Below are 12,669 nucleotides of genomic sequence, written 5' to 3' on the forward strand. Positions count from 1 at the left end.
GGGGAATCAAATAATAAATTGATTAAGCCATAACAAATAGTATGACGTATGTCTTTATGGATAGTAATATAGTAGATATATTACTATATTAGTACCTAAAATATAGCTGGCAATGGCCCATCCCGTTATCCCGATAAATAATTTATATAAAATATCTGGCTTAGGAACTGTCTGATTTTATACATCTCTTATAAGTAATTAATTATTAATACCTAGTTATTAGTTTAATTGGAATTATTAAACTATACATATAAACTTCATATATTTATAAAAAGTAATATTATATCATTAAAAGACTAAATCTGATCTTAAAAACTGTAAAATTTTAACACAAATAAGCTCTATAATACATACATATAAAATAATTAGTATTTTTTATGGTTGTTAAAAACATATTTAAAAAAAATATGTTTAAAACGATTTTTATGTTTTAAACAAGTTTTTATTACAACGTGATTATTTCAGTATAAATTATTTTAAACATGTTTTATTATATGTTCTAAACGCATCTAATTTTAAAATTAAAACTTGTATTTTTTAATTTAGCAATTAATGAAACATTTTTTTTTTTTTTAAATAGCGTTTATTGAATATTTACAATCTATACAAGTTATGTACAATGAGTAAATTAGAGGGAGGGATGACAATGATGGGGTAGTGAAGGGAAGCTCACAGTTGAGCTACCTTTTAATGAGTCTTAAATCTAGTTAAATAAATATTAGTATTTCAGATAAAGTCTCTGGACAAATTTCTGTTAAGTCGGCGAGTAGGGTTGCCGGGAAGATGTTTAGAGTGAAGATTGGATATTAATTTGTTTGGGTGGCCTTGAATTTTGAGGTGAAGTCTTGAGTAGAATGTGATTGCTGTTTGGTTGATGGATTGTACTTTGAGATCTTGATGTAAAGCGGCATTTATGACATACCAAGGCCTCTTTGGCGACCATTCGAAGACATATCGATTGGAAGGCTTGGATTGTCCGAAGGTTTGATGGTTTGGCAGTGCCCCAGAGGCCGATTCCGTATGACCATATTGGTTGGAAGAGACTTTTGTATAAAAGTAAACGGTTGGACAGGTTCATGTTTGATTTGAGGAGAGGTCTGATGATGTGTAGGCGGGAGTTAAGCTGTTTCCTTTTGTTTTTGAGATGAGGACCCCAGGTGAGTCTCCTATCGAGTAGCAGGCCGAGGTATTTGGCTTCTCTTGAGTGGGGAATTACTGAATTGTTGAAAGAAACTTCAGGACAGTCCTTAGGTCTGAGGGTGAAGGTGATATGTGTAGATTTTAGTTCGTTTACTTTGATTTTCCATGTGTTGAACCACTTTGAAAGCATGTTGAGATGGTTTTGAAGATGGTGGGAGCAAATTTCTGGATCGAAGTCAGTGGCAAGAATGGCAGTGTCATCTGCATATGTACCCATAGTAGTGTTTTCTGTGGTCGGAATGTCAGCTGTAAATATGATGTACAAAAACGGGGCAATGTCACTTCCTTGAGGTACGCCAGCAAGTATATCGTAAGAGTTGGAAATGGTGGATTCTATTTTAACATTGAATGATCTGTTTTCAATATATGACTTAAGTAAGAGATAGTATGGCGCAGGGTAGATTTTTTAAATTTGTATAGCAGGCCAGCGTGCCAGACCGAGTCGAATGCTTGAGCAACGTCAAGGAATAATGCGGAGCAGTATTTCTTCGTTTCGAGGGAGGAGGCAATTAAATCGACAACACGATGTAGTTGGTGAAAAGTGGCGTGTTTTGGGCGAAAACAAAATTGGAAATCTGGTAACGCATTTTGTTCGTTGGAAATTTTTAGTAGTCTTTTGAGGAGTAGTTTTTCCAAGATTTTTCCGAGCACTGGTAGCAGACTAATTGGCCTGCAAGAGTCAGCTTTATCAGGAGGCTTGCTGGGTTTTAGTATTGGAATAATAACTGCTGACTTCCAGGTTGAAGGAAAGTATGATAGATGAAGGGTGGCATTGTAAATATGGGTAAGTTGAATGATTGTTTTGGCCGGGAAATTTTTGACAATTTTATTACTTATCTAATCATGGCCTGGTGATTTGTTGATCTTGAGTGATTTTATAATTGAAGAAATCTCATTTGGGGTGGTGTGTTTGGTGGGTAGGGAAATAGGAAGTGGTGAATTGATAAATTTGTTCACTTGATCTAGATGAGAATTGTCCGGGAGGATAGAGTGTGGTTTTATAACGTTGAAAAAATGTTGAGCTAATAGTTCGGCCTTATCATAAGCAGAGACAGCGAGGTTGCAGTTTTGACGTTGAAGAAGGGGGAATATTGTCTTGTGTCTTAGTAGAGATTTGTTTTTCTCCATAGGGAACCATATTTGGTGATAGTGATGATAAGTGTGATTCGTAAAGAACATTTTTATGTTTCTTGAGAAGTTTTTTAAGTTTGTTTGAAAGTGAGTTGTAAATATGCTGATCATCTGGGTAGTGGGAGTGCTGCCATTTGTTGCAGGCTCGACGTTTTTCAATGATGAGTTGACTTATTTCAGGTGTAATATGATTGGAGCTTATCGTCTTTAACGTAGGGGAAAGTGAATTGTTTTTTGCAAGAAGAATGTTTTAGGTAAGAGAAGTGATTGTCATATCAATGTCTTCTTTAGTTTTTAATTTTATGTTTAGATTAGTATTATTTGATAAGATATTGCGGAATTTGGGCCAATTTATTTTTTTAAAACTGGGCTTGGGTATTTATTTACAATATAACTGGAGTATGGTCTGAAGCAGGATCATTTAGGTTGGTTGTTTGAGTTTTGAGATGGTTTGGCAGGTTTGACAGAAAGAAGTCAAGAATTTCCGGGTGTCTGTTAGCATGCGTAGGCCACTATGTAGAAGCATCCGTGGTGATAGTTTTGGCGTGCGAGGAGGACATGACCCTGAGAAGGGAACGGCCTCTGGTGTTGGTATATCTAGAGCCCCAGTTTAGGTGCTTAGCGTTGAAGTCGGCTCTAATGACGAATGTGTGATTGAGGGAGAGTATGAAGGATGTTAGTTCGTTTTAAGGAAATTGGCATCCTGGAGGAAGGTAAGCAGAGGCAAATGAGATTGGAATTGAGTTAAGAACTATGGAAGTAGCAATGATTTGGAGTTTGTCTGAAGTATGAGGGGGGAAGGGAGAATAAGGTATTCTGCGCGAGACAAATAGAACAGTTCCTCCGTGAGCGGAGCCATCCGGATGATCTGCTCTGAGAGCTTCGTAGCCTTGGATATTGAGGAAGTTTTTCTGGGTGAGATGAGTTTCTGATATCATTGCGATATCGATTCTATTTTCATTAAGGGTGAGTTGAAGTTCGTTAATATTATTTAGAATTCAGTTAGCGTTCCACAATAAGATTGAGAGTGGATGACTGGAGTTATTAACGGCGGCCATCATTGAGTATGAGTTTTTCTATGAGGGTCGTGACGAGTGAGATTAGTGGGTTGATTAATGATTTTAGCTCATTAACAAATGAGGAGAGGTAGACGGAGAGGTTATTTGCCAATGATTGGTCCGATTTTTCCTGAGTTGCTGCTTGATGTTGAGATGAGTTTGAGTTGGGAAGGGGAGGAAAATGTTTAGGCGATGCCAGATTTTCGGTGAGATTTGAATTGACATTGTCAGTATGAGTGTGGCTGGTTCTGAAGTTCGAATTAGGATTTGAAATAAGTTTTCTGTGTTTGAGGTTTTCCTTATGGTACTGACAACCTCTGTAGTTAGCAAGATGTGAGCCTCCACATAATGCGCATTTGGCTGGTTCATTTCGAGATTTTTGACACTTGGAAGAGTCGTGGGTGTCTTCACAGCGAACGCATCTTGGGGTATGGTTGCAGTAGCCACGGGTGTGACCGTGAAACATTGATGTAACCATGAAACATTTTTACAAATTTTTTTACGAAATTTTAGTATGAGCTAAAAAGCCAGTTAATGTACCTACATTGTATGACTGTCGACTTGCGTGAGTCGTTTGACAATTAGATATTTTGACATTGATACATTATGTGTTATTTAATATTTTCATTACTTGATTTTAAACATTCAAAATCAAGAAATCCTTTGGGTGTCGAGAAGTGCTCAAAATTGGTAACCGTTTTTAAACATCTCAACAAATATAATATTATACAATTTATGGCATATGCCATTATATAAAATTATAATAGGAAGTTTTGTTAATTTTTATTTTTATTTTTAAGCATCTCAACATTCTCAACAAGTAATATTCTATTATTATATATTAATGTATTATATTATTATATAAACCCTAGTACCTACCCAATGGCCCAAGTTGCCACGGGTTAATTAATAAAAAAAAAAACCTAGAGGAAATTTTTGTTGTATTTTTTAAATATTTAATATAATTGTATAATATAATCAATGGTAAACCAGTAAATAAAGCAAACAATGCAATTATGTTCAATTCCAAGCCTAGCAATAAAATATATTTGATTATAAAATCATAATCAATAAAAAAAAACCAAAATTTTTTTTACACATAGAGGTATTATAATTATATTTATATAGTTAAATACCTGATATTATTAATACCTACATTTAATATTATACAATATTATGAATCAATTGATTTTTAAATTGAGGTGAATACAACCTTAAATATAAGTAAAGTTAATTTTCTTGATTAGAAAATAAAATCTGTTTGGTCAGTACTCTGCGAACACGTTTATTATTTCGTAAATCATTGATATTGGAACTTTTCAATTTAACTTTAACTTTTTAACTAGTTAATGCCCATCTTTGGTTTAAACAAGTTAGATAATTTGTGTTAAATTAAATTGAAAATAGTTCATGGTTTTTTGGATATACCCATGAAAAGAAACTCCTTTTGTGTAAGTACCGATAAGTACAATTATATGCAGAACAAGATATTATAACTATTTTTTTTTTATAATATATACTCACAATTAACTTTATTTATAATTACCAATGGTAAATAACACATTTGAAATTATAACTTAATAACTCATTATTTATAACTAATTAGTTATTACGCGTCAAGGGGCAATACTAGTTTTTCACATTATAAGAAAAAGTCAGGACGTAGCGAGTCGTTATTTCTTATTATTCATCATTATTGTCAATATTTTTTTGCCCAAACGTGACGTCATATCACTAAACATATGGGCTACATAATTGTTCATGTACTAGTATATGATAAGGCGCGTCTATTAGTTTATCATAGAACAATGAGTTTATAACACGGTTTAAGATAGAAATCTTAAACCTATCTTAAACCGTGGTTTATAATATGGTCGAAGGTCATCACCTTATCAAGAAGTCGCTTATCAACGAGTTATCTTTACTGGCACAATCAATGAATTCAAAAAAATTAAACAAAATTTGTTCTGTTAATACCACATTGATATTTCATTGAAATACATTTTAATTAATAAGTCAGGTCTATTTTATCCTATGACCTATAGTCTAAAAGTTTTAACATAAGAAAAGTTATGCAAAATGTCACTCGAGGTTGATTCTGATAATTATGATCTTGAAAATCTTAATCATCTAACTAAAGAGGTAATAAACCTTGCCTTTTTTTTTACATTTTTAAAATAATAACAAAAATTAGCAAATAAATTATACAGTATAATATATTTATTTATTAATATACATTTTAATTGCAGGAACTTATTAGTATAATTTTAGACCTCAAAGAGCAGAACCGTAAGAAGCTGGGTAGAAAAATAACGAAACCCAAAAGAACTATTGATTTCACAAAGTAATAAAATATTTTATGTTGATTAGAGTTTTAACAACTTACCAGCTTAATACAAATATTTTTTTTTAACCACATACCTAACTGTCATAATTTGTGTTGTACTTGGTCAAACATATTACAAGGTTGATTAACCTTAATTAAATTATATAAGTACATGTGTACATTTATTGAGACTTGGGATTAGTTAAATACAATTTACCACAATATTTTACTTATCAAAAAATTACATTATTTTTTTTTTTTTACAGAGTTAACTATTAGTATATTTTTTATTATCTTTTGAAATATTTTTAGAAGTGTATAAGTTAAGCTACGAGTATTAAAATGTTTTGGAAAAATAAGCGTTTCTACAGGGGGTGACAGGTTGGGCAGTTACCTCTCCAACAAAATTTGCAACATAGGATATATTATATATCAATAGCTCACGGACTAGTTTCAAAAAATTATCTGTCCCAAAAATGTACTATCTGCCTCCCCTGCCATGAAGGTCTGGAAGCACTTATAGTTGGAGATATTGTTAGTTAAAAATGCTGTGAGTAAGATCATCTATAATGTATTCAAGTTGTGGTTGTAGGTATACTTTTAATCAGTAATGACAACATTTAAGTGCTACAAATTACAATTAATATTTCTATAAAATTATAAGATAATAATTAGATATCTAAGAATATTTTTGATTTAATAAAAAATGTTACCAAACTATTTTAATTAATATAGTTTTGATAAGTCTTGACTTTTTGTAGTTAGGAATATCAATGGAGGTTATTCAAAGAAATATTGTTACAATTATTCACATTATACTTAATAGTTGTTACTTGCATACAATAAAGATTGAAATATTTATTTAATATAACTTTTTTTTTATTAAATTATATGCATTATACATCATCTAATTAATTTATATTTTTTGTTTGTAGGTATCATAAAAGACATGTAGTCTTTAAGATATTATACTTAGGATGGGATTATCATGGATTTGCTACTCAAGATGTTTCCGAAAAGACTATTGAATATGAATTATTTCGTGCACTCACCATATGTTGTTTAATAGAAAGTCGACAAACTTCAAATTACCATCGATGTGGAAGAACTGATAAAGGTGTTAGTTCTTTTAGCCAGGTAAAAATATCTATATTTATAATGTATACTACCTAAATTAAATTTGCCTTAAATATACTTATAAATAATAAGTCCCAGATAACTGTTCTATTATAGAATTGCTTTATTTTTTGGTAACAACCATTTTATTTTGCAGGTGATTTCTTTGACTGTAAGAAGTAATGGCGATGATAGTGAAGAATTACCCTATTGTAAAATGCTCAATAGATTATTACCAAAAGATATAAGGGTAGTGGCCTGGGGTCCAGTGAAAGATGATTTTAGTGCCCGGTTTGATTGTGGGTCTAGGACATATAAGTACTGGTTTCCGCGAGGTGATCTTGATGTGGATGTTTGTACTTTTACTGATAAATATTTTCTTTTTATATTTTGTTAATAAAAAACTAATATTTTTTCACATGTTATTTATAGTTGATGAATCAAGCTATACAGCAAGTAGTTGGAACTCACGATTTTCGTAACTTGTGCAAAATGGATGTTGCAAATGGTGTTGTACAATTTTACAGAAGGATTACGAGTGCTGATATTAAAATATGCTCTGAAAATAATCAATTTTCAAAAAATAGAGATTATGACATGTGCGAACTTACCATTGTGGGTAAGGCATTTCTTTGGCATCAAATTCGGTGTATAGTATCAGTACTCATATTAGTCGGATGCCGTAAAGAAAACCCAAATATATTTAAAGACTTATTGAACATTGAAAATTGTCCAAGGTACTTAGTTGAGTTTTTTTTTTAAATACTCAATGACAATGCATATATTTTTAGGAAACCTCAATATTGCTTAGCTAGTGACTTACCATTAAATTTATTTGATTGCCAATTTGAAAATGTCAATTGGGTTATTGAAGATGAGTCTATATCAGAAGTAATTACTAGTTTACAATGTTCATGGGCTACACATATGATCAAGTATTTTTTAAAAATTTTTTTTAAGTAACAACCTTTTTTGGATTCTTAATTAAATAATTTTAAGTTCATGATAGCTATTTAAAAAATAATATAATTAATACAACAAATACCAAACTTATTTTGAAATCAAATTTGTTTATTAAAATAACTTACAGAGCTACAATGTTGGGAGAAATGTTAAAAAACACTGAAACCTTAACAGAAAACAAGGTTAACAATCAAAGCATATGGTTAATACAAGGTGTAAAATCTAAAATTTATCAACCACTTCTGAAGAGACCGGCTAGTGGTAATAAACTAATATATTATATTATATAATATCAATTAAATGTTTTAAAATAATAATATTTATTTTTAAACACTAATTCATTTAATTAAATACATTTTCCCTCACAATTTTGCTCTTAACATTATCAGTCAATTTTTATTAAGTACTCAGTCAATGGCTGTGCACAGGAACTGTTTTATTTTAGTTAAATCTTGATTATAGTTTGCAATTTATACAAACAGATAAAAGTACTTTCAGCAGATTTTTTTTTACATTAAGTTTAAATTTTTAAAATCAGTATAACATTTAAGTAATGTTACTATTATGTATGATAGTAAAAATGAAAGAACATTATAATATATAATTAATAATTATTAATTATATGATATGTTTGATGTGAAAAGAATTAAAAACGTGTATTATTATAAAAATGTATCTAGATGTAATAAGGTATATTTATTTTATTGTACAAGCATAACTACTAAACATAATCGAGAACATGTTTTTTCTTTTTTCAGCGAGTTTAGAAAATCGGATTCAATACTACACAAAAAAAGGGAAGCTTAAATTAGAATGCAATGAAAAATAAAATTGTTGGTTTACATTTGTAATATTGCTATATAATATAATTTTACTACCTATTTTTTTTTATAGATCCATATCTATACCTGTACCTATGTAATCCATACAGAATAATACAATGGCAAACATGTAGTAAAGCACTGCTAAATGCCGTTGCAGGAAATGTGTTCCAACATATTTCTATGAGGCCAAGTACAATTAGTCTGAACTTATTTCCGTAAGGTGTTGACCATAATAGAAATGGCAGTGTATGGTAGTACCATACATAAAATTGATAGTGTAATGAGCGGCTGAACATTATTCCGATAAAATTGGCTGAAAACATGGGCAACAAAAATAAATTTGCGCTGATATCCATGTTGATGTTGATTTTCTTCTTCTTCAGCTGAGGTTTTAAGTCGTGTTCGATTTGTTTCATTTTGGCATAGGAGTTCAAATATTTTATCCAAGTGGCAGTGAAACATAACAACACTGTGAGGTGTATGGCCAGTAAAAGGGTATGAAAATATCCACTCACAAAAATGTTGGGTGGGACAAATTTCCAATTCACTGACCATTTATACACAAATACTCTAGATATGTCGAATGCACCCTGTACATAGTTTATAGGATTATTGATTAAAAATGGCAAGCCCAACAGTAACTGTACTAAAGCGCAATACGTAATATGTTTGATTGTTCCTCGGATGCCAAATTTTGTGATATACGCTATTAACAGTACAGGGGAATAGAGTAGGATGTTCATTTTGATGGAAACGGCCAAACTGTAGACTATGCTGCCAACAACCCATTTGTTCTTTAGAAACATGTAAACAGACAGGTAAAGTAGTATCACGGCAATTGGATCGTTGAAAAGTCGTAATACGTATATTGAATGTATACGATAAGACGAAAAGCATTGTAACAACATAACAAACGGTGGCACTTTTTTACTGCGTTCATGTATTTTGAACACCAAGTATATGTTGACCAAATACAGTAGCATGAATATGTATTGGCCGACTTTGATGTTCTTACCAAATGCGGTCAAGTAGTACAGCACGGAGAATACATACACAAATCCGGCTGGATACACCAGTGGTCCAGTGTCTCCTTTCAGTTTGCCATAATCAAATGTACCATTAACCACGACACCTTCCACTTCTTGCATGTACGCCTTCCAGTCAATTTCTGTGTACCTGACTTTTTGTATGATATACAAGTTCAGCACAAATTCGATGGCAATGACTATCCATTTGATCGACGATGTGTACGAAGGATCAAACAAGTACGACTTGATGTTTTCCAGCGACCCGTGAGTTTTTACAGTTTTTATACATTTTTTCCACATATTAACAATACAATTATTCGTTTTAAATCTTTACTTCTATAAAATATAGTTAATATGTACCTACTTATACTGTAATAAATGAAACTACCGAACTAGAATAATAACTAACAATTATATATGATTTTTCCGTACACATATTATAAAACGTTATCATATAGTATAGAGTATAGACAGTCGTGACTCGTGGGTACCTGGCAAAAGCTCCAGCTAAGCTAGCGAAACTTTATTCTCACGTGTCAACTAAAATATGTTTGATAAGCCTTATCATCGTTGTTGATATCGTAACCGGCTTGGCGCACATAAGTCATAAACTCATAACTATAATATTATTAAAAATAATACCTATATTAAAATATAGGTACACCTGTTTTTCTATATCTAGTGGCTAGTTCCTACTTAGTATAATTAGGTTCTTTTGAAGTAGGTATTCAATTAGATGAAGAAAAAAGACGCATCAACATATCTTCACGTTCTATACTTCTATAATAGTTCTATCTATCCCGTGTCTTCTATTTTTAGTATACGTTTTCGATTTGGAATAATGTTGGTTACGCTCAGGGCTGTATTTAGAATTGCTGTGCCCCTGGGCATATTATAATTTAATAGACTGTCATCTGTCCTAAATAGGGTTTCCAAATTTAAAAACGCAAAAATATAAGATTGGGCGTTCATTGTTTTTTTTTTTTTATATATATATATTATATAAATGTTTTACAAAATTGGTATAGATCGATTTAAAAATGTTCATATCTCTTTTAATTTTTAACCTTTAGTAGTTTAGTCCCCAAAATTATTCAAGCATTATAAGAAAAAAATTTTAAATCCTAGAGTTCATAAAAATGTCTGTAATATTATAGTTTATTTTTTCATAAATATTATAATTTTTTTTTCAAGGAATATCAGACAGCATTTTGCAATGATAATATTATAATAATATTTTTAAACCAAAAACCTTCTGCTCTTTGTAGCTAATAGAGCACGTCAATTAAGAAACTTCTAACGTGAATTAAACCAGTAGTATGAAGAATATCTTGTTGAACTTGGTGTAATATGAAAAACTATAACTTAAAATAGTTCATTGTTAAAACGTATGCGTTTCAATATGAGGTGTTTAAAATTTTTTTCAGAAATACTGCTGTTTGGGGCTTATAGAACTCATCAATTAAGGAGCCCATGAGGTGAATTAATCCAACAGCAAGAATTCCAGTTGTAGTGATGGAAAAAACTACAGCTACAAATACCTACCTACTTCAATTATTGTTACAACATAATATACGTCTCACACTCTCACCATACCTACCTATTTATACAAAAATAAAATTATATGTTGTATACTTATATCATAGATTATAAAATATAAATACTATATATAGTATTTTATATTTATAATAAATGTTTATATTTTTTCTTTTTACAATTTTGATAAATCTACAAATTACTGTCTTAAAATTTGAGGTTTTTTTTCCGTAAATTGCTCAACGTTGGCTTTCATCAATCATCAGTATTTCGTGTCTGAAATCTGAATAAAGTACCTACATAATTATAATGTAGTCTTACATATAAGGATGCCAGTCAGTGGATAACGTGTATTTTATATACAACAATTAGTACACTGTCCCAAAAATGTATATTTACAAAATATGAATAAAAAAATAACACAATACGTTGGGAAACTATACAAAATGTATGTCATTTTCATGATAAATTGATGAATTAAGGACACATACATTTTATTTTATAACACCAAATGCCTGTCCAGAAAACAATTTTAAAATCATTTTTATGTAATTTAAAATTTTTGACCGATGGAGAGATCGTAGAATATGATTTTATGTGTAAAATAAATATTTTTATGTGCATTTGTCTTAGTTGAAAAATGTTTACCTACGTGGTAGAACCCTCGTCACACACTCACACTCAAAACATACCTAAGTGGCAAACCTTATTGGCTTATTCTGTAGTTGACTCAATTTATTGTATTTATTTTACTTGACATAAATATTTATAATTATTTATTTGAGGAAATTTCCAATTAGTTTTTAACATAGAAACCTTATTATATACTTTACATAATATTATGTCTTTAATTTTTTTTATATAATAATTTATAAGTAGCTATATAGGTGGAATTTAAGAGGGGAGGGCTTGCCCCTTAAAACGTATAATTAGACGAATTAGCCCCCTCAAACAAATTAACTGGTCACTACTATTTGTACATTTGTATTATTCAAGTATTTAACCATTGTGTACGACTCTGCTTTTTTAATTATCGTGAAATTGAAACAAAATACTAAATTTCGATAAATAAAAAATTCTCAAACATATGATTTATTAATTTCAAATTTTTACTACACTTCATGTTCAGAAAAAACTTTAGTCTACGCTTGGTCAAATCAACTGTTTTATATTATTACAAAAAGTTTCATAAACGATTATTTTTTTTTTTCAGCCCGAAGGTTGGTTTACAACTCCAATTCTCCATTCTAACCGATTACTCGCTTTTCTTTAAGTTCCTTAAAGATTTTAACTTTTGCATCCCATTTATTTTGTCCTATATTAGAGTTTCGGGGACGTCCTGCAGTTTTCTTTCCTTCTACCATTCCTTCTAAACGATTATGGTGCATTATTCAATTCTCAGTGGGCGCAACTACACCTAATGGTGCCCTAGTTACTAAAATTACTTGTGCCCTACTACATATTATTTTCATTATACATTATATTTA

At 30.7% G+C, this 12,669-nt stretch overlaps 2 protein-coding genes across 2 annotated transcripts; one reads left to right on the plus strand and one right to left on the minus strand.

The window, feature by feature from the left end:
• Nucleotides 1–5,294: 5,294 nt before the first annotated feature.
• On the plus strand, nucleotides 5,295–8,676 carry LOC100166073 (tRNA pseudouridine(38/39) synthase). Its single transcript, XM_001946746.5, has 8 exons — nucleotides 5,295–5,531; nucleotides 5,639–5,733; nucleotides 6,651–6,852; nucleotides 6,989–7,183; nucleotides 7,264–7,568; nucleotides 7,623–7,766; nucleotides 7,922–8,055; nucleotides 8,553–8,676. Exons 1-8 carry the CDS (start codon nucleotides 5,469–5,471, stop codon nucleotides 8,621–8,623), a joined length of 1,209 nt encoding a protein of 402 aa, XP_001946781.1. The 5' UTR covers nucleotides 5,295–5,468; the 3' UTR covers nucleotides 8,624–8,676.
• On the minus strand, nucleotides 8,454–10,191 carry LOC103308067 (lethal(2)neighbour of Tid protein). The gene has a single exon (XM_008180769.3). The coding sequence runs from the start codon at nucleotides 9,944–9,946 to the stop codon at nucleotides 8,669–8,671; it is 1,278 nt and encodes a 425-aa protein (XP_008178991.1). The 5' UTR covers nucleotides 9,947–10,191; the 3' UTR covers nucleotides 8,454–8,668.
• Between the last annotated feature and the right edge of the window lie 2,478 nt (nucleotides 10,192–12,669).

The sequence above is a fragment of the Acyrthosiphon pisum genome, chromosome A2 (genome assembly GCF_005508785.2).
Source record: "Acyrthosiphon pisum isolate AL4f chromosome A2, pea_aphid_22Mar2018_4r6ur, whole genome shotgun sequence".
Taxonomy (NCBI): Eukaryota; Metazoa; Arthropoda; class Insecta; order Hemiptera; family Aphididae; genus Acyrthosiphon; species Acyrthosiphon pisum.